The 22,827-nt window shown below is 34.8% G+C and overlaps 1 protein-coding gene and 1 long non-coding RNA gene across 3 annotated transcripts in view; one reads left to right on the top strand and one right to left on the bottom strand.

Moving 5' to 3' along the window:
* The window catches only part of EPHA6 (EPH receptor A6), an 874,905-nt gene that overhangs the window by 123,026 nt on the left and 729,052 nt on the right, over positions 1–22,827 (top strand). For both annotated transcript variants that reach the window (XM_060149381.1, XM_060149380.1), the window contains exon 3: positions 15,744–16,407. In XM_060149381.1, the coding sequence (XP_060005364.1) occupies positions 15,744–16,407 (664 nt within the window). The remainder of the gene's footprint in view (positions 1–15,743; positions 16,408–22,827) is intronic.
* The window catches only part of LOC132520643 (uncharacterized), a 36,086-nt gene continuing 28,976 nt past the window's right edge, over positions 15,718–22,827 (bottom strand). Inside the window, exon 4 of the long non-coding RNA XR_009540589.1 lies at positions 15,718–16,366. This is a non-coding gene — a long non-coding RNA (uncharacterized LOC132520643). The remainder of the gene's footprint in view (positions 16,367–22,827) is intronic.

The following is a 22,827-nucleotide window of genomic DNA, read 5'->3' as shown; positions in this document are numbered from 1 at the left end:
AGCCATATACCAAGTTTTTTCCAGGGGGTTAAAGTCCTGCCTCTAATTAAGACAAGCACATGTATAACTTACTCTCCAGTTTGAAATGTGTACATACACCTAGTAATTATAGAAGTTGGATGATGAAATAATCAAACCTGTCATTATGTCTGCTGTTAAGTTGGTCAATTCTGTCAGCTATTTGCTTTTTTTTTAACATCTTTATTGGAGTATAATTGCTTTACAATGGTGTGTTAGTTTCTGCTTTATAACAAAGCAAATCAGCTATACATATACATATATCCCCATATATCCTCCCTCTTGCTTCTCCCTCCACGCCTCCCTATCCCACCCCTCTAGGTGGTTACGAAGCACCGAGCTGATCTCCCTGTGCTATGCAGCTGCTTCCCACTAGCTATCTATTTTACATTTGGTAGTGTATTTATGTCCATGCCACTCTCTCACTTCGTCCTAGCTTACCCTTCCCCCTCCCCGTGTCCTCAAGTCCATTGCCTACATCTGCGTCTCTATTCCTGTCCTGCCCCTGGATTCATCAGAACCATTTCTTTTTTTAAATTCCATATATATGTATTAGCATACGGTATTTGTTTTTCTCTTTCTGACTTACTTGACTCTGTATGACAGTCTCTAGGTCCATCCATTTCAATACAAATAACTCAATATTGTTTCTTTTTATGGCTGAGTAATGTTGCACTGTATATATGTGCCACATCTTCTTTATCCATTCATCTGTTGACAGACACTTAGGTTGCTTCCATGTCTTGGCTATTGTACATAGAGCTGCAATGAACATTGTGGTACATGGCTTTTTTTGAATTATGGTTTTCTCAGGGTATAGGCCCAGTAGTGGGACTGTAGGGTCTTATGGAAGTACAATTTTTAGCTTTTTGAGGAACATCCATACTGTTCTCCACAGTGGCTGTATCAATTTACATTCCCACCAACAGTGCAAGAGTGTTCCCTTTTCTCCACACCCTCTCCAGCATTTATTGTTTGCAGATTTTTTGAGGATGGCCATTCTGACAGGTGTGAGGTGATACCTCATTGTAGTTTTGATTTGCATTTCTCTAATGATGAGTGATGTTGAGCATCCTTTCATGTGTTTGTTGGCAATCTGTATATCTTCTTTGGAGAAATGTCTGTTTAGGTCTTCTGGCCATTCTTGGATTGGGTTGTTTGTATTTTTTGATATTGAGCTGCATGAGCTGCTTGTAAATTTTGGAGATTAATCCTTTGTCAGTTGCTTCATTTGCAAATATTTTCTCCCATTCTGAGGGTTGTCTTTTCCTCTTGTTTATGGTTTCCTTTGTGATGTAAAAGAATTTAAGTTTCATTAGGTCCCATTTGTTTATATTTGTTTTTATTTCCCTTTCTCTAGGAGGTGGGTCAAAAAAGATCTTGCTGTGATTTATGTCATCTAGTGTTCTGCGAATGTTTTCCTCTAAGAGTTTGATAGTGTCTGGCCTTACATTTAGGTCTTTAATCCATTTTGAGTTTATTTTGTGTATGGTGTATGTGATGTTTTGTTAAACATCACAAATGGTGTTTAATCCATTTTGAGTTTATTTTGTGTATGTGTATTTTTGTGTATGAGTGTTCTGATTTTATTCTTTTACATGTAGCTGTCCAGTTTTTCCAGCACCACTTACTGAAGAGGCTGCCATTTCTCCATTGTACATCCTTGTCTCGTTTATCAAAGATAAGGTGACCATATGTGCGTGTGTTTATCTCTGAGCTTTCTATCCTGTTCCATTGATCTATATTTCTGTTTTTGTGCCAGTACCATACTGTCTTGATTACTGTAGCTTTATAGTATAGTCTGAAGTCAGGGAGTCTGATTCCTCCAGCTCCGTTTTTCTTTCTCAAGATTGCTGTGGCTATTCGGGGTCTTTTGTGTTTCCATACAAATTGTGAAATTTTTTGTTCTGATATTGTGAAAAATTCCATTATAAGTTCGATAGGGATTGCATTGAATCTGTAGATTGCTTTGGGTAGTATAGTCTTTTACACAATGTTCATTCTTCCAATCCAAGAACATGGTATATCTCTCCCTCTGTATCATTTTTAATTTCTTTCATCAGTGTCTTATAGTTTTCTGCTTTCAGGTTTTTTATCTCCTTAGGTAGGTTTATTCCTAGTTATTTTATTCTTTTTGTTGCAGTGGTAAATGGGAGTGTTTCCTCAATTTCTCTTTTAGGTTTTGCATCATTAGTGTATAGGAATGCAAGAGATTTCTGTGCATTAATTTTGTATCCTGCCACTTTACCAAATTCGTTGATTAGCTATAGTAGTTTTCTGGTAGCTTCTTTAGGATTCTCTATGTATAGTATCATGTCATCTGCAAACAATGACAGCTCTACTTATTCTTTCCAATTTGGATTCCTTTTATTTCTTTTTCTTCTTTGATTGGTGTGGCTAACACTTACAAAACTATGTTGAATAATACTGGTGAGAGTGGGCAACCATGTCTTGTTCCTCATCTTAGTGGAAACGGTTTCAGTTTTTCACCATTGAGAATGATGTTGTCACAAACCCAATGATGTTGGGTTTGTCATATATGACCTTTATTATGTTGAGGTAAGTTCCCTCTATGCCTACTTTCTGGGGGGTTTTCATCACAAATGGGTGTTGAATTTTAATAAAAGCTTTTTCTGCATCTACTGAGATGATCATGTGGTTTTTCTCCTTCAGTCTGTTAATATGATTTATCACATTGATTTGCATATATTGAAGAATCCTTGCATCTCTGGGATAAACCCCACTTGATCATGGTGTTTGATACTTTTAATGTGTTAGATTCTCTTTGCTAGTGTTCTTTTGAGGATTTTTGCATCTATATTCATCAGTGATATTGGCCCGTAGTTTTTTTGTGGCATCTTTGTCTGGTTTTCGTATCAGGGTGATGGTGGCCTCATAGAACGAGTTTGGAAGTGTTCCTCCCTCTGCTATATTTTGGAAGAGTTTGAGAAGGATAAGTTTTAGCTCTTCTCTAAGTGCTTGATAGAATTCGCCTATGAAGCCATCTGGTCCTGGGCTTTTGTTTGTTGGAAGATTTCTAATCACAGTTTCAATTTCAGTGCTTGTGATTGGTCTATTTATATTTTCTATTTCTTCGTGGTTCAGTCTCAGAAGGTTGTGCTTTTCTAAAAATTTGTCCATTTCTTTCAGTTGTCCATTTGGTTGGCACATAGTTGCTTGTAGTAATCTGTCATGATCCTTTGTATTTCTGCAGTGTCAGTTGTTACTTCTCCTTTTTCATTTCTAATTCTGTTGATCTGAGTCTTTTCCCTTTTTTTCTTGATGGGTCTGGCTAATGGTTTATCAATTTTGTTTATATTATCAAAGAACCAGCTTCTAGTTTTAACAATCTTTGCCATCATTTCTTTTTCATTTCTTTCTGATCTGATCTTTATGATTTCTTTCCTTCTTCCAACTGTGGGATTTTTTTTTCTTCTTTCTCTGCTTGATTTAGGTGTAAGGTTAGGTTGTTTATATGAGATGTTTCTTGTTTCTCGAGGTAGGATTGTATTGCTATAAACTTCCCTCTTAGAACTGCTTTTGCTGCATCCTATAGGTTTTGGGTTGTCGTGTTTTCCTGGTCATTTGTTTCTAGGTATTTTTTGATCTCCTGTTTGATTTCTTCCATGATCTCTTGGTTATTCAGTAGTGTATTGTTTAGCCTCCATGTGTTTGTATGTATTTTTTACAGATTTTTTCCTGTAATTGATATCTAGTCTCATAGAGTTGTAATCGGAAAAGATACTTGATACGATTTCAGTTGTCTTAAGTTTACCAAGGCTTGATTTGTGACCTAAGATATGATCTATCCTGGAGAATGTCCCATGAGCCCTTGAGAGGAAAGTGCAATCTGCTGTTTTTGGATGGAATGTCCTATTAATATCAATTAAGTCCATCTTGTTTAGTGTGTCATTTAAAGCTTGTGTTTCCTTATTTATTTTCATTTTGGATGATCTGTCCATTGGTGTAAGTGGGGTGTTAAAGTCCCCCACTTACTGTGTTACTGTCGATTTCCCCTTTTATGGCTATTAGTATTTGCGTTATATATTGAGGTGCTCCTATGGTGGGTGCATAAGTATTTACAATTCTTATATCTTCTTCTTGGATTAATCCCTTTATCATTGTGTAGTGTCTTCCTTTGTCTCTTGTAATAGTCTTTATTTTGAAGTCTATTTTGTCTGATGTGAGAATTGTTACTTTAGCTTTCTTTTGATTTCCATTTGCATGGAATATGTTTTTCCATCTCCTCACTTTCAGTCTGTATGTGTCCCTAAGTCTGAAGTGGGTCTCTTGTAGACAGCATATATACAGGTCTTGTTTTTATATCGTTTCAGCCAGTCTTTGTCTTTTGGTTGGAGCATTTAATCCTTTTACATTTAAGGTAGCTGTCGAAAAGTATGTTCCTGTTACCATTTTCTTAATTGTTTTGTGTTTGTTATTGTAAGTCTTTTCCTTCTCTTGTGTTTCCTGCCTAGAGAAGTTCCTTTAGCATTTGTTGCAGAGCTGGTTTGATGGTGCTGAATTCTCTTAGCTTTTGCTAGTCTGTAAAGGTTTTAATTTCTCCATCGAATTTGAATGAGATCCTTGCTGGGTAGAGTAATCTTGGTTGTAGGTTTTTCCTTTCATCGCTTTAAATATGTCTTGCCACTCCCTTCTGGCTTGCCAAGTTTCGTCTGAAAAATCAGCGGTTAACCTTATGGGGATTCCCTTGTATGTTAATTGTTGCTTTTCCCTTGCTGCTTTTAATATTTTTTCTTGGTATTTAATTTCTGATAGTTTGATTAACATGTGTCCTGGCATGTTTCTCCTTGGATTTATCCTTTATGGAAGTCTTTGTGCTTCCTGGACTTGATTTACTATTTTCTTACCCATATTAGGGAAGTTTTCAACTATAATCTCTTCAAATATTTTCTCAGTCCCTTTTTTTTCCTCTTATTCTTCTGGGACCCCTATAATTGGAATGTTGTTGCATTTAATGTTGTCCAGGAGGTCTCTAAGACTGTCCTCAATTCTTTTCATTCTTTTTTCTTTATTCTGCTCTGCAGTAGTTATTTCCACTATTTTATCTTCCAGGTCACTTATCCGTTCTTCTGCCTCAGTTATTCTGCTATTGATTCCTTCTAGAGAATTTTTAATTTTATTTATTGTCTTGTTTGTCATTTTTTGTTTGCTCTTTTGTTCTTCTAGGTCCTTGTTAAATGTTTCTTGTATTTTCTCCATTCTATTTCCAAGATTTTGGATCATCTTTACTATCATTACTCTGAATTCTTTTTCAGGTAGACTGCCTATTTCCTCTTCATTTGATTGGTCTGGTGGGTTTTTACCTTGCTCAGTCATCTCCTTCATTTGCTGTGTATTTCTCTGTCTTCTCATTTTGCTTATCTTACTGTGTTTGGTGTCTCCTTTTCGCAGGCTACAGGTTCGTAGTTCCTGTTGTTTTTGGTGTCTGCCCCCAGTGGCTAAGGTTGGTTCAGTGGGCTGTGTAGGCTTCCTGGTGGAGGGGACCAGTGCTTGTGTTCTGGTGGATGAGTCTGGATCTTGTCTTTCTGGTGCTCAGGACCACGTCTGGCGGTGTGTTTTGGGGTGTCTGTGGACTCCCAAATTTGCTCCCAAATCCACCATCTCAATTTTTGGATGATTCGTTGTCTATTCAGGTGTTCCACAGATGCAGGGTACATCTAGTTGACTGTAGAGATTTTATCCGCTGCTCCTGAGTCTGCTGGGAGAAGTTTCCCTTTCTCTTCTTTGTTCTCCCAGCTCCTGGGGTTCAGCTTGGGATTTGCCCGTGCCCCTGAGTGTAGGTTACCTCAGGGTGTCTTTTGGGGAGTCTGAGGTCTACTGCGAGCATTCAGTAGAGTTCTGTAGGAGTTGTTCCACATGTGGACGTGGTTTTGATGTATTTGTGGGGAAGAAGGTGATCTCCACGTCTTACTCCTCCGCCATCTTGAAGTCACCCCTCCAGCTATTTGCTTTTACAAAATAGGAACTAAACTCAAAATATTCCAACTCTTTCATCTCATTATTTATTATAATTTTTTATATTTTCATATGACTTAAAATACCAATATATAAAACAATTCACTGTTGTATAGTATAGAAAAAACTCAGTAAAACAAAACTTACATACATATGTTGAAAGGTAAACAGAGGCATATTAAAATTTCTAAGAATTTATTTGAGCTAATGAAGCCACATTCTTTCTTGGATGAGTCTCATATCCAGTCACACCTCAGATTGGGACTTGAACCCATGATCCCTGACTTAGGAGGGGACTCAAACCCACGTCTTTTAAGTGAAACTGCTCACATGGTATCAGGACTCACTGAAGCTCAGGTTCTTTTGTCTTGTCACAGAAAGATTTCAGGGTGAGGCAAAATGATAGGCAAAGAGTGAGTTTATTAGCATAGGAAGCTTGTGAGAGATACACGTGGGCAGGCAAGGGAGTGCAGCCCTGAGAGCAAAGAGGGCTACATTTTTATAATCAAAGAAAAAGTGGGCGGGGGGGGGAAGACCACCTTCTTCATCATTCTTGGGTAGATGTCAAGGCTTACATCATTAGTTCCTCCTTTGACCCTATGTGGTTTAGCTGGGACTGTCATGGCGCTATTGAAATCATATGTATTTTAGCAGAAAGGTGATAACATATACTAAAAAATGGTTATTCATCTCAGGTTTTGGTATAATGTCCCCTTTCATCTAGTTTCTTTCCACTTTCCCCTATATTCCATCTTGGCTACATGCATAAATGCTCTTCTTCAAGGACCATTAACTCCCTGGCTTCATGTAACAATATTCAGACCCCATAACTATTGTCTTGTGTTTTAACTATCAGGACTTGTGGCTTGAATGTGCCTGGAACTTGAATGCACCTGGTCTTCCTTCAAGATAGAGTAGGTTATTGGATTCTTTTCTTGAGTGGTCATTAGCCTACAACAGTTTCCCAAACTCCCTTAAAATTTCCTTTCTGTCTTTAATCCCCTATTGGGATTTTTAAACTAATTATTCTACTCTATCCCTATCACTAACATTGATTTGAATCAGGCAGCATCAAACCAAAAGTGGTTAGGGTCACTCTGCCAACAGGAGCTAGGGGAAAGGTGTTTTTTATACAGCAGACATAGAAGCAAAGCATGGAAATTATTTTATTGGCTATAGCTTAAGTGGGTACCTCATTTAAGTGGGAAAGTCTAGATGGCTATTTGTGATTGGTTGTTCTTAGGTTTTTATTTCCTAACCTTGGAGCATTTATAGGAATTTATTGTAGCTTAGGTTTGGGTTTGCTTACACAAGCTGCCAAGGCATTAGAGCCACCTCAGTCTAATAGCCTCCTTGTTTAATTACTTTAGTACATGCTTCTGCAGGGTAGAATATCTTGTGAACTGTATCTGCTTTTATGGCTGGTTAAGTAGAACAGAGAACTTCTTCTATTAGTTATTTTATGAGTCTGTTTCTTTGGATCAAGGAGAGGATTACATGTGATGAATAGAAAAGCTCTGTCTTTTGGAGTGTCTTGCTCAATGAAAGCTTTTGATGAAGCAAGAATCAGTTGTCTTCCAAAGGGTTGACAGGAAGAATGTGTCATGAACCATATAGCTGTTTGTTCTAAGAATGTACATGTTGGATAATGGTATGGTAAAGTTACTGTGGCCACAGGAGGAAACAAGAATTACACTTGGAAAGGAGAAGTCTATTATACGCACAGGATCCAGGAAGGAGGTCATCAAGGCCATGCAGGGCCACAGGGGAAGCAATCGGTTTTGGTCAAGTGACAGAAGACAGGAGTGAGGGGAAAGTCTAAGCCAGAGTCTTTATTGGGGTTTCTGTGGGAAACGCAAGGCAGGGCCCAGTAAACAGCTTAGGATTGGCTAGTTTGAATAATTCCTTCAGGCTTTCGGCTATAGGGTTGGTCTCTAGTTACCTGGTACCTGCCCCTGGGTTTAAGACAGAAGAAATACTGGCTTGGTGTGTGAGAGTTAGGTAAGGAAGTAGTTGGGCCTATAGACTCCGGTTTGGTTGGTTTGCCTATGAAAGATATGCTCTAGTCCCAGAGCCTTTTGGTATCTCTAAGAATTAGCTAGCCCTGGGAAAGACAATCTCCCTTAGGCCAACAAGTCACCAGTAAAACATCATGAAATACAGAAAATGAAGTTTAGAAGGCCTGGTACTAATCCTTGGCCCATGCAATTCCTGGGTATTGAATTCCTTATCAGTAATGTGAAAATGAAAATATCTGTCTCACTTTATTGGACTGATGAGGACCAAGTAAGTTAACATTTGTGAAAAAGCTTTGATGGTATAAATTCAGTATACAAATAGTTGCCCTCAGGAATCATTATATCCAAGGTGCTCTTGAAGTTTACAAAAGAAAGAACCCTTTGGTGTACAACTGATTCTTGTTTAACCAAACCATGTACATCTAAATATTTCACAACTGGAGAATAATTATGTGTTTGGTTTTTGTTTTAAATAGGGGTGAAAACTTTTACCCACTAAATATATGTAGTACAGGACTGTGCTGCCAAAAATTATATGCATATAGATTAGTGTTATACATTATTTTTTCTATACACTCTTCTCCCTCTGCCTTATTGAATCTTGTAATTCTTTAAGGTTAAAGTCCAGTCTCTCCATCTTGGCCAAACCTGCCAAACCACCCTCATTCACTAGTGTTGCTATCCTTTGGACACTTACTCTATTTACTATATATACTGTTTATTTGTTTCTTATATTCAGTTCTGTGCTGTCAATTATGTTTTCATAATTTATTACCTTAAAATATTATAATAAGTCCAGTAAGAGCAAGCAATTCTTGTATCTAATTTCTTCATTCCTTGTATGGAATTTAATATATACTGTAAACTCACTAAATATTGTTTTTTGCTTATTAACACATGATCTGTAGGATCAATGGAGAACTTTAGGAGGCAAAAGAGTTTTGAGGCAAATGTTTACATTAACTACCCAATAATGAAGCAGAACATAAAAGTTTTTTATAATATTTAACTCTCTTTGATATTAAAGAGTAATTATAGTACCTTACACCCCAAATCGGATTTTTTAACCTTTTTTTAATTGAAGTATAGTTAATTTACAGTGTTTTACAGCAAAGTGATTCTGTTATGTATATAATATACATATGGTTATATATGTATATATATATTCTTTTTCAGATTCTTTTCCATTGTAGGTTATTATAAGATATTGAATATAGTTCCCTGTGCTGTACAGTATATCATTGTTGTTTATATATTTTATATATAGTAGTGTGTATCTGTTAATCCCAGACTCCTAATTTATCCCTCCCCTGCCCAACTTTCCCCTTTGGTAACCATAAGTTTGTTTTCTATGTCTGTGAGTCTGTTTCTGTTTTGTAAATAAGTTCATTTGTATCATTTTTTTTAGATGCCACAAATAATTGGTATCATATGATATTTGTCTTTCTCTGTTTGACTTACTTCACTTATTATGATAATCTCTAGGTCCGTCTGTGTTGCTGCAGATGGCATTATTTCATTCTTTTTTATAGCTGAGCAATATTCCAGTATATATATGTGACACAACTTCTTGATCCATTCCTCTGTCAATGGACATTTAGGTTGCTTCCATGTCTTGGCTATTGTAAACAGCAGACATAGCTTCCATGTCTGCTATGAACATTGGGGTGCATGTATCTTTTCCAACTAGAGTTTTCTCTGATATGCCTAGGAGTGGAATTGTAGGATCATTTGATAACTCTATTTTTACTCTTTTAAGAAACCTCGATACTGTCCTCCATAGTGGCTGCACAAATTTACATTCCCACCAACAGTGTAGGAGGGTTCCTTTTTCTCCACACCCTCTCCAGCATTTATTATTTGTAGACTTTTTAATGATGACCATACTGACCGAAGTGAGGTGATACCTCATTGTAGTTTTGATTTGCATTTCTCTAATAATTAGCGATATTGTGCATCTTTTCAGGTACCTGTTGGCCATCTGTATGTATTCTTTGGAGAAATGTCTGTTTGGTCTTCTGCCCATTTTTTGATTGGATTGTTTAATTTTTTGATATTAAGCTGTTATATTTTGGAAATTGAGCCGTTGTCAGTAGCATTGTTTGCAGATATTTTCTCCCAGTCTGTAGGTAGTCTTTTTGTTTTGTTCATGGTTTCCTTTGCTATGCAAAGGCTTTAAGTTTATTTAGGTCCTATTTGGTATTTTGGTTTTTATTTTCACCACTCTAGGAGATGGATCCAAAAAAATATTTCTGCAATTTATGTCAAAGAGTGTTCTGACTATGTTTTCCTCTAGGAGTTTTATAGTATCCATTCTTTCATTTATGTCTTTAATCCATTTTGAGTTTATTTTTGTATGTGGTGTTAAAGAATCTCTAATTTCATTCTTTTACATGTAGCTGTCCAGTTTTCCCAGCACCACTTATTGAAGAGACTGTCTTTTTTCCATTGTATATTCTTGCCTCCTTTATCACAGATTAATTGACCATAAGTGTCTGGGTTTATTTCTGGGCTTTTTATCCTGTTCCATTGATTTATATTTCTGTTTTTGTGTCAGTACCATGCTGTTTTAATTACTGTAGCTTTTAGTCTAAAGTCAGGGAGCATGACTCTTCCAACTTCGTTCTTCTTTCTCAAGATTGTTTTGGCTATTTGGGGTCTATTTTGTTTCCATACAAATTTAAACATTTTTGTTCTAGTTCTGTGAAAAATGCCATTGGTAATGTGATAGGGATTATATTGAATCTGTAGATTGCCTGGGGTAGTATGGTCATTTTAACAATATTGATTCTTCTAATCCAAGAACACGGTATATCTTTCCATCTGTTTCTGTTGTCTTCAATTTCTTTCATCAGTGTTTTATAGTTTTCAGAGTACTCGTCTTTTGCCTCCTTAGGTAGGTTTATTCCTAGGTATTTTATTCTGTTTGATGTGATGGTAAATGGGATTGTTTCATTAATTTCTCTTTCTGATATTTTATTGTTAGTGTATAGAAATACAACAGATTTCTGTGTATTAATTTTGTATCCTGCAACTTAACTGAATTCATTGATTAGCTCTAGTAGTTTTCTGGTAGTGTCTTTAGGATTTTCTATGTATAGAATCATGTCACCTGCAAATATTGACAGTTTTACTTCTTCTTTTCCCATTTGGATTCCTTTTATTTCTTTTTCTTCTCTGATTGCTGTGGCTTGGACTTCCAAAACTACGTTGAATAAAAGTGGTGAGAGTGGGAATCTTTGTCTTCTTCCTGATCTTAGAGGAAATGCTTTCAACTTTTCACCATTGAGTATGATATTAGCTGTGGGTTTGACATGTATGGCTTTTATTATGAAGAAATAGCTTCCCTCTATGCTCACTTTCTGAAGAGCTTTTACCAAAAATGGATGTTGAATTTTATCAAAAGCTTTTTCTGCATCTATAGATGATCATACATTTTAAAATATTTATTTGGCTGCACTGGGTCTTAGTTGTGGCATGTGGGATCTTCGTTGCCATGTGCAAGATCTTCGTTGTGGTGTGCAGGATCTTCAGTTGCAGCATGCAGGATTTTTTTTTTTTTTAAGTTGTGTCATGTGGGATCTTAAGTTGTGTCATGTGAACTCTTGGTTGTGGCATGTGGGATCTAGTTCCTTGACCAGGGATCAAACCTGGCCCCCCTGCATCGGGAGCCTGGAGTTGTAGCCACTGGACCACCAGCGAAGTCCCAAGATGGTCATATGGTTTTTATCCTTCAATTTGTTAATGTGGTGTATCACATTGATTGATTTGTGGATATTAAAAAATCCTTGCATCCTGGGATAAATCTCCCTTAATCATGTTATATGATTCTTTTAATGTATTGTTTGATTTGGTATGCTAGTATTTTGTTGAAGATTTTTGCATCTGTGTTCATCAGTGGTATTGGCCTGTAATTTTCTTTTTTTGTGATATCTTTGTCTGGTTTTGGTGTCGGGGTGATGGTGGCCTCATAGAATGAGTTCAGAAGTATTCCTTCCTCTGCAGTTTTTTGGAATAGTTTCAGAAGGATAGGTGTTAACTCTTATCTAAATGTTTGGTAAAAATTCACCTGTGAAGCCACCTGGTCCTGGACTTTTGTTTATTGGGAGTTTTAAAATTACCTATTCAATTTCAGTATTGGTAATTAGTCTGTTCATATTTTCTATTACTTCCTGGTTTGGTCTTGGGCGATTGTACCTTTCTTTAGACTTGGGAATGGAAGACGTTACACTATTCCTAGAGCTTTAGATGGCTGTCCCCATTCATTTCTCTAGCTACAACCTTCTTTGTGAAGCAATGACCTTGAGCAATAGGTAATATGCTACTTAGATCCTATGCTTTCCTTCTGTACCACACGGTAGGTAAGACCCCTGAATTCCCTGCTCAGATGGCTTCAAATCTCCTTTCAAGAACTTTAAGGCTTCTTGTTGGGGGTCCATCCTCCAAAGGGTGAACTGTGCTACTGGTATGCTCAACCTAGGTTGAATAGAGGACCAGAGTTGGCATCTTTTTGTAGCAGAGGAGGGACACAGCTGGGACATAAAGACTGGGATGCTCATATATGTGCTTGTGTGAAGTCCTTCATGGTATGGGATTTACCTAGCATCAGGGAAGAAATAGAAATGGGGTTGACTAAGGTTAGGAGTTGGCTCTGGATGGACTACCACATGCTGGCATGAAATTCTGAGAAGTCCAAATATTTTAAATTTGAACCTGGCCTTCCAGTATCTTTCTAAAGTAGGCAAATGGAACATACTTAGAGTTTAATCTTCTTTGAAGAATGATTTATCATTTAAAAATATTTAGACATTTGGTATGTGAGCTCTATACTTCCATTCTTTCCTTGGACCCCACATTTTTAGAGGCTCTATTTATTTTAATACTTGGAAATTGTAACTAAATGTTATGTAACTGTATAAATACAAATATAACTTGGTGTAAATGCAGTGTTTTCAAAGGATACATTATGATTTAAATATGATAGCATATCTATATCTACTAATGACAATATATTTTTAGTAAATTTCCTAGCCTTTTAGATCTTATAGCAATCTTGAATTTATTTATACTCTTATTTTAGTGAATCATATTCAAATTTAAAAATCTAATTTAAATTACTTTCAGTATTCTTGGATAAGATTAAATTTAGCAGTTGATACCTTTTGGCTATTTTGGTATCTGAATCTCATTCTGATTTCTTTCTTTCCTTTTTTTTGATTATGAGAGAAGAAACACTATTGTTTCTCAAACATCATTAATTTAACATAGAAAATAATTTACCATTTTGTTAAACATCCTTATGTAGTGCTTTGAAAAGAACCACATTTCTCATTATTTGCAGATATTTTGTTATTTCCTTATCTCTTGGTTCAGATTAGTCCTGATTCAGTGTATGCGTGTCATATTCTTCTCATTCCTGATCTTTCTTTCCATCTAAACATTTTTTCCAAACCCAACATATTTTTAAATAAAGATATGTAATGATTTCAGAACTTTTTTTTCTGTCACAGATGTAATTTTTCACTTTTATTTAATCTCATATTTTAGGAGAATTGATTGTTTGATGAGAGTTGTTAATACTTTTCATTAATATGAAGAGATATAGTCTGAAGATGTTAAAATGTAATTATTCAAACAGAATTTATTGACAGTATATCTCTATACTCCTATATGGGAGAGTAGAGGGTGCAGTGTAGACAGTAGTAATTACATGCGTTCCCTGAGGAATAAAATCAATTCTGATTAGAAATTTATCTGAAATAAGAATAATCACTGGATAAGTATCTTAGAGGCTCTCCAATGGGAAAAATGCTTAGAATTTTGGACACTTATTTTGACAGTTCTCAGATTTTATTAGTTGTATCTTGTCTTACTATTTATATTCTGAATGGTTAGCTTACCATTTTAAATGAGCTCTGATAGTTCTGGTTGCCTTTAAATTTACGTGTAAGAGTCATATAAGACCTATAATATTGTTAGTATGAAAGGTATTTAGATGGGTAATTTTATGTGCCTCTGTGAGATTTTTGAATCACCCCTGATAAACAGTGGGTGTGTTTTGTAAAATTGTATCCACAGTTCTAAAGGAACTCATTGTTTCTTCTGGAAAATACCTTCTGAATTTCAAGCAAGCAACTTACAAATGAAATTTTAGATACATAATTGTTTTTAAGTTTGTTTGATGGATAATATAAATTGTTTATTTGTGGAAATTTAAAGTAGATAATTGAAAGCATTAGTGTTTCAACAATCCAATAGACTGAGGAAAGAAACCATTCTGTTAGAAACTATATTAATTGAAATTCCACCAGTCTCGATTAATTAACTCTCTACAGTCAAATAAAATAAGAAACTGCAAACTGGATGAGTTAAATAAGCTTATTATAAATCACTGAAGTGTGGTATCAAGAAATAGAACACATTCACTATAGAAAACAGTTTATCATTTCTACTGTATTTTAATAGAAATGAGAAATTATGATGACCAGTTATGTTTTTCCAAAAGACTGTAAAGTTACCAGAATGTGTTTTTGTTTATTGAAAATTATTATAACTTTTATTATACAAATAAAATATACTTACAATCTAAATTTGTAATATAGAAGTATGCAGTGTTAGATGTATAAATAATGCCAATGCCAATTAATTTCAATGTACTCAAACATTTTTACTAAAATTAAAAGAAAGGTAAGTTTTTTCTATTCATATAGGTGGCAGAGTGCTTGTATGTAAACATGCAGAAGTGAAGAAAATCCAATGATCTAGCTCAGAGTAAAAGCCAAAGTGTTTCCAATGCTTACAAAGGCTTTTTTGCACCTTCTTTGCCTCTCTGTTTAGTGCCCGTTCAAGCTGTTCCTAAAACATACCTATACCCTCCTGCCTGAGGGATTGGTACTTACTCTTTCCTCTTCACTGCCTCACCTCTAAGACATTACTTAAATGTCACAACCTCAGTAAGGCCTTCTCTGGTCATACTATTTAAAATTTCAACCCTCTTCCCCATCTCTCTGCCTTATTTTTTCCCATTGTACTTTCTACCATATTTTTCAGTTGACTCATTTACAGTTTTTATTGCGACTCCTCACTTTAAGTAAGATCCACGAAGGCAGGGAGTTTTTGTTCAGCTAGTGCACTGCTGTATTCCTAGTGTCCAGAATAGTGCCTGATAAATATTTCTTGAATAAATCTAAAGCCTTCTCTATGTCTATTTTCTATCAAAATAGACATGTAAATATTTAATTGAATACTGATGAGTATACCTCAATTTGTGGCAAATTGGATATGAAGACAAATGGGTAACTAGAGTACATTTGTCATTGGTCTAGTTATTTGATCACATAATAGATGCTATTATAGGTTGTTTATAGAGTACTAGAAACCATTTAAAGTTCTTTACATATATTAACTAATTTATGCCTCACAACAATCTTATGAAACAGGTACTCTTATCAGCTCCATTTTATAGTTGAGGAAACTAGAGATTAAATAAAGTATCCCTTGATGTTGCAACTAACATGTAAGAAGGTAAGATTCATACCAGGACAGCTGGTATGTTCAGAACGTATTGTCTTAATGAAAGCCTCCTGGTTAAAATCCTGCACCATTGTTGCTTTGCTTTGCTTTATTTGTATACTTTTTATTCATTTTTCTTTCAGCAAAACAGAAAATTTTTGAAGTAATCATATATGTTCGTGGTTTCATAATCATTTATTTTATTTTTGCTTTTTGCAGTGGGATGCCATCACTGAAATGGATGAACATAATAGGCCCATTCACACATACCAGGTATGTAATGTGATGGAACCAAACCAAAACAACTGGCTTCGTACAAACTGGATCTCCCGTGATGCAGCTCAGAAAATTTATGTGGAAATGAAGTTCACACTGAGGGATTGTAACAGCATCCCATGGGTCTTGGGGACTTGCAAAGAAACATTTAATCTATATTATGTGGAATCAGATGAGTCCCATGGAATTAAATTCAAGCCAAGCCAGTATACAAAGATTGACACAATTGCTGCTGATGAAAGTTTTACCCAGATGGATTTGGGTGATCGCATCCTCAAACTCAACACTGAAGTTCGTGAGGTGGGGCCTGTAGAAAGGAAGGGATTTTATCTGGCTTTTCAAGACATTGGGGCATGCATTGCCCTAGTTTCGGTCCGTGTTTTCTACAAAAAGTGCCCCTTTACTGTTCGTAATCTGGCCGTGTTTCCAGACACTATCCCAAGAGTTGATTCTTCCTCCTTGGTTGAAGTAAGGGGCTCTTGTGTGAAGAGTGCAGAAGAGCGTGACACTCCTAAACTGTATTGTGGAGCTGATGGAGATTGGCTGGTTCCTCTTGGAAGGTGTATCTGCAGTACAGGATATGAAGAAATTGAAGGTTCTTGCCACGGTAAGAAAGAAATATTTAAATAATTATTCATGCATTCAAATGATGGTTTTTTAAAGGTAAATTGGCTGTATATTTATTTTCAAATAATACATTTTCGAATACTATTCCTGGAAGAATTAATTGTGGAAGAAATTAACTCATATTAACTATAAGATAATTTCTGATTTTTTTTCCTCCTGGGAATGGTGTATGAAAATGTAAAATAACTTATATACCATGACAAGTGTTCTTGCATATTGCCTTCAGTAGAATAGTTGCTGTATGAATTGCTATATTTACCTGATTTTTATAAAGGAAAGCAACATCAGTAGCAGCAACAAAAAGCAAAAGGGATCAAAGCAGGCATTTGCTTAACTTTTATGTTTTGGTGGTCTGTAGAGAATATGACATTTAAAGACAGTTTGAAAACAATTCTTTCTTTCATGTTGAATTGTAATAATTGAATAGTACCTAGGTAAGCTGAAATTATATTTAAATAAATGAGGAATTCATATGTTTGCATATGAATCATACATATGTTTAAAAATATGTATGGTAGTTTATAGGAATGTTATATGTTTGGTGATTGAGTACTGAGTATATCAGAAATTAATTTATCCTTTGCTACTATTAAATACAATTTCCTACCATATAACACATTAGCTTTTTTTGTTTAAATAGCAGTACTTGTGCAAGATCGAATTGTTAGGAAGTATGAACACAGTGCAATGCTGATTAAGTTTAAAACCATACCTTTCATGTAGTTATGATATGAAATATCTGTAATTTTCAAGATAAAACAATTTTTTATTTGAATCATTTTATGAAGGCTTATTAATCTAATAAATATATACACTTAAAATTTTTTGCATATCCCCTGATAAAGATAATTTATATCAATTATGTTTGGATTTAGGACTCATAATCAAAATACAAATAAAGAAATAAAATTAATGCTTGGTAAATAGTAACATAGTAGAGATCTTTTCCTCTCAATGGTAAATTATTTATAGTTATTTTTCTATAGCACCATACTGAATTTACTTACTTTTTTGGTGATGTTCGGTGGTATGTTGCCACCCATTAAAAGGGATGAAAGTAAATGAGAAAAAAACATGTTTGTTTCTATATAAGGGTCAGTGGTAATATATGTGAATTTTTAAATGTTTGATCTATTTATGAAACGCTTGGGGTCTTGAATGCTGAAAAAGTTCACTAAAGCCACCGGTGATGATTATGTTTGGTCATTTGAAAGTACTGTTTGTGTGAATAGTCTGTAGTATATTTATTTAAAGTGTGAGCCAACTTTCCGTCACTATTTAATCGTTAAAATATATTTCATTGAAATTTATATAGATTTAATTCAAAATTTTTATTCACCTGTAACAAGGATTTAGAATGAAACAAAATAAGTTATCAATATAAATGATCCTTTGAAGGGGCACTATAGAATATTTTACATTGGAAAATGCAACATGAATAATTTTTCAGTGAGATTAAGAAGACAATAATAGCCAAGGATAAAACATATGACATATACTAACCATGTAGTTTTACCATATTTTATATTAGGTGGATGCTGGATATTGGTAAAAATAATAAAGCTTTAAAATTATTTAAACAATAATTATCTAAGGATTTATGTGATTAATTATTATTAAATATATTTTATGGCATTGATCACAGAATTAGAGGTAGTGACAATCATTGATGACTAGATGTTTTTTGCTTAATATGTCTGCTCTGTGAAATTTCATTCTTGTTTGCATGCCTGAAAATTCCTTCAGTTGTTGGCAAAGATGACTTTGGATATATGATAATTATCAGCTTATCTAGAGCTACTGCTAGACTCGTTCATTTTTATGGCTTGTTATCTTTATTATTATTTATTTGACTGCAGAAATGAGAGAGTGGGTACAGTACAAATGTTCATCATCTTCTTCTAGCAGATGGCAGAAATTGGAAGTTTATACCTGGATTCTAAATCCATGGCTTACTAACTTCCTTATCCAAAAATAAATTAGTAGTTATAATCAATTAATGGTAAAGTATATGGAAAACTATTACATGCAAACACATGTGCCTGGTTCCAATTGAATACAATGAATTGCTATTTACAAACAGAAAGGAAGTGGATGTGGAGACCTCATTTTTAGAGAAAGGTATCTTACACTATCACTAGTTTCCATTTTAAAGTATTTATTTAAGTGTGTTCTTGATTCTTCATATTGCCCCTTTCTATCCTCTGATAATAATTTTTTATCATGGATTCTGTTGCAGTCTGTCAACAATTTATCTCACAACCAAATCTCAGAATTACCTATAACCTACATGAAAAATTAATTGAAATTTATGTGAATAAAGAATAGCTCAGGCAATAATGTGACCATATGTTTATATATATAATGAGAAAAGAAAAAACAATGTATATCATTTTCTTTTCTTCTGGCTTAGTCTATTAGAGCTTTTATTTTAGCTATTTTTTTGAGTACCTACTATCTGTTAATCATTTTGATAGGTAGTAGAGATAAATATAAATAGAGGCATATGTTTCAATGATCTATTGCTATTGAGGTAAAATAACCCAAAATTTAATAACTTAAAGCCATAATAATTTATGATTTCTTAGGGCTCAGATGGGTAATTCTTCTGCTTATTGTAGAATAAACAGAGGTCACTCATGTAGCTGAATTCAGCTGGGAGATTAACAGGGGTTGGAATGTCTAAGATGACCTCTTATATTCCAGAGCCTCTCTCTACATGGCCTTACATCATTAAAGAATCTGACACAAGCTTTTTAACAGTATAGTGGCTGGCCGAAGAGGGAGTTTTTCACATGGCCAGGTATAAAGTGAGTATGCGAGGGGACTGCAAAAGGGGCTGAATGCCTGTAAGTATGTTTATAGGGAGCTGCCAGTGTAACATTATACCACAGTCTTCTCTCTTAATTCTTGTGACTAATGTCCCTCCTTCATGCACAAAAGCCCACATCCTCCCAAAGATCTATTCCATTATGGCATTGTGTTGAAGTCCAGAAGAGCTTCAGTGAAATCTCTTCTGGATATGAATAAAGCTTCATAGCTAAAGCTCTCCTTCATCTGGAGAATTAAAAACTAAACGAGATGTTATCGTTCCTCACACACACAACACACATGGGACAGGATTAGGAAAGTTGTAAAAGATTCTCACATTCCTGAAGGCAGGGAACATAGCAATCACTGGTCCATTGTGATTCTGAAATCCAGCAAAGGTCATCAGAGTCCCTAATTATAGAGGCAAGGACTGTTCTTTGCTTGGAGCCCAGTTCTGCAACCTGGAATTAGTTCTCTGTGGCTCTTTGTCTTCATTACTCTTGACTTTGCCCTCTGAGTTATCCTCCTTAGTTATAAGAATTTCCATGTGGCCAGTTGCTAGTTTCACCATCTTTCAGGAAAACTTCGTAATTTGATCCACAACATTATGAAGTACTTTTTGTGTCTTCCAAGTTATCACAGGTAGTATTTCTCACCAATTGTTGGTTGACCTTTCATTATCTCCAATAATAATTAATTTACTGCTCTTCCATCCTCCAGTCACAGCCTTCTTGCCACCCTTCCAGCCTCCACAGTTTTTTCATTACTAAAGCAAATGCCACATGTTTTAGCTTTTTGTTAAAACAGTATCCTTTATCCTGTATAAGTTATTTGCTTACAATCTGGAAATATGGACTGGGTTCAGTTGGCTGGTTCTTCTGCTGGTTTTATCTGGGTCACTCAATGCCACTGCAGTTATTTGGAGGTTTAACAAGGCTGGACATCTAACATGGCTTCACTCACATGTCTGATACTTCATCTGAGATGTTTGAGGCCCTGAAGTCGCTTATTGTGTAAATCCTGATAGCAATTTTAATACATTTCATTTTAGGAAATTATTCTATTTTTTCTTTCTCTTCCATTAGAACTAGTTAGTCATTGTGCCATTAAAGGGACTTCACAATTTGGCCTTGTCTTATTATTTTCTGACTTTGGCAAATTCTGTCTCCTGTTTTGTTTTTGTTACTTTTGAATAATCCATGTATTTTTCATGTTTCTTGCTCTTTTTTTTCCATGTTTTATCTAGCTGCTTGGTGTCCCTTTCCTCTTCCTTTTCTGTGGTGGAATTTTATTCATCCTTCAGGGTCTAGCACAAATATATATATCACATATATATAGCACGTATATCTGTATCTTCACAAAGTTAATGTCTCTGTCATCTGTGCTATAATTTGTTCTAATTATTTATGTGCCTGTTTTACCAGGGCTGTCAGATAAAAGAGATATATTTAAAAATCATTTGTGTAATGAAGGGTAAGGAATTTATTGATGTGAATGATAAGTAGTACCAGGTTCTACTGAATGATAAGTAGTACCAGGTTCTACTGAATAGTTAGAGGTATACTGACAGAATGCTCTGTGTCTTCATATTTCTGTGAAATAGGAAAGTTTTCTTCAGGGAGGGTTGTGGTATTTTAGATCTGGAAAGCCTTTGAAAATATTTTTATCCCTCATTTTATGAATCAGGATTCTAAGTTATAGAGAACAGAATTTTATTCCCTGGGGCCACTTGGTAACTAATACTAGATTTATAACTAAAGCCTAGATAATTCTCAGACTGGTCTTTGTGTGTCTTTCCTCCCTCCATGTCTCCTTCTCTCCTGCCCTTCTTCACTTCCTCCCTTCCTTTCTCTTTCTCTTTCATTTCCTTATTCCAAGCATCCATGCCCTCACCTTGATGCTTTAACTTTTCCTGCCTGCCAAAGAGTACAGAGGAGCCCTTAGTTACTCATCATTAATTAGTCCCTTTTTGCTCTGTGTTTATTTTGTGGAATCTGATATGGGCACTGTTAGAACAGTATCTACACATCCATTCTGAGATTTAGGCTACCGAGAATGATGGAAAAATATAGATTTATCTGGGACTTTGCTGTTAGACATGATAAATAGGAAAAATTATAGTGAGGTTTTAGGAATACTCATAATTTACTTGAGTACATTTGAGAACTCTTGGCCTGCTACATAACAAAAGTACAATAAGCTGGTTTAAAATAGAATAAATCTATATCTACCCATACTATCATATATAATGAATTGTGTATATTTATTTGCATTTAAATAATTTATTATCATGCTTTATCCTAAAAGTTATAATACTAAATGTTTCAACTTGTGATTCCTTTCTCTGTAATGTTAAGGTGTATCTAGATCCAAATTCTAGAAGCACAAAAAAGAGAGGCAATTTTATTCTTATTATTTTCGATCAGGTTTAAATAGACATAAACATTATATTAAGCAGATATGCTAAAATTTAAAACCAAACACAGTAATTTGGGTAACTCTACATTATAGGCAGTATTTTATACTTGCTCCAATATCTTATTTTTCATAACTTTTTATTTTATTTCATAGGTTCATAATTAAAACTGCCATACTTAGTCATATTGATGTTACAGATTTAATTTTTTTAATTGTCTTAATTTATTCCACTAAGGGCTTGAATATAAAATAGCACAGATTCATAAAACATTAATTTACATCAAATAGTGTTTCACTTCATATAACTAAGAATATCTTAACACTATGGAAGAAAAATGGAATCAATTAACATGGAAAATTGAATAATTTTTGTTGAGTTGTGAGTTCCGAAGTGACATGAATCCCTAATAAACTCCTGTTGGATATTAATTTAGAATAAATCTCATTTAGGTAGTAACACTTGTACTTAGAGATATTAGTTAGGGTTTGGTATTTCAGACCTGCTATGAATATATATGTATATTTATTGCAAAGGTATCTTCTTTAAGCCTTTAAGTATCACATGATATAATTTAACAAAATAACATCTGGCTATGAAAGTAAAGTTCTAAAACATAAAGAATATTTTATAACTTTTTCTCTTCCTAGAAACATGTTATTTTCCCTCTAGTGCTGCTTAAAAATTCTGGAGGAAAGGATGGTGGCAGTTCTTGGACCATTGCATTATTGTTCACAGAGGTGAATGGGATATGCAGGGCCTTTGGTGACATAGCTATTGATTTGATCTCCTGAAGAGTGTTGTTATTAAGGCTTCATGACTCTGTCCTCTGTTGCAATTCAGAAGCATTTATGCTCTGTGTTTATGATCTTCTGTCTAATCATGTTATCAAGAGATGATTGTGGAAGCAGAGAGCATAAAGAAATTTTGAAACACCAGGATTTGCTGGCATTAAATAAGGGGGCTTGAGGGTATGATGAAAAGCTGAAAGGTGAGATTGGGATCAGAAAAAGGGGCAGACTTATTGGTCCAAATAGTATTTTCACTTTCTAAAGGTTATCACAATGTAAATATAAACTCTTACAATATAACCTTCAATTCCAAATAAAGCTGCTTTATTGCATGAAGCAATTCCAGATTTTCATCTGGCTTGAGAGGAATATGAAATCAAGA

This window comes from Lagenorhynchus albirostris, chromosome 5 (genome assembly GCF_949774975.1).
Source record: "Lagenorhynchus albirostris chromosome 5, mLagAlb1.1, whole genome shotgun sequence".
Classification (NCBI taxonomy): domain Eukaryota; kingdom Metazoa; phylum Chordata; class Mammalia; order Artiodactyla; family Delphinidae; genus Lagenorhynchus; species Lagenorhynchus albirostris.
The sequence above is the reverse complement of the archived record's forward strand: the minus strand, read 5'-3'. Positions and strand labels throughout refer to the sequence as shown.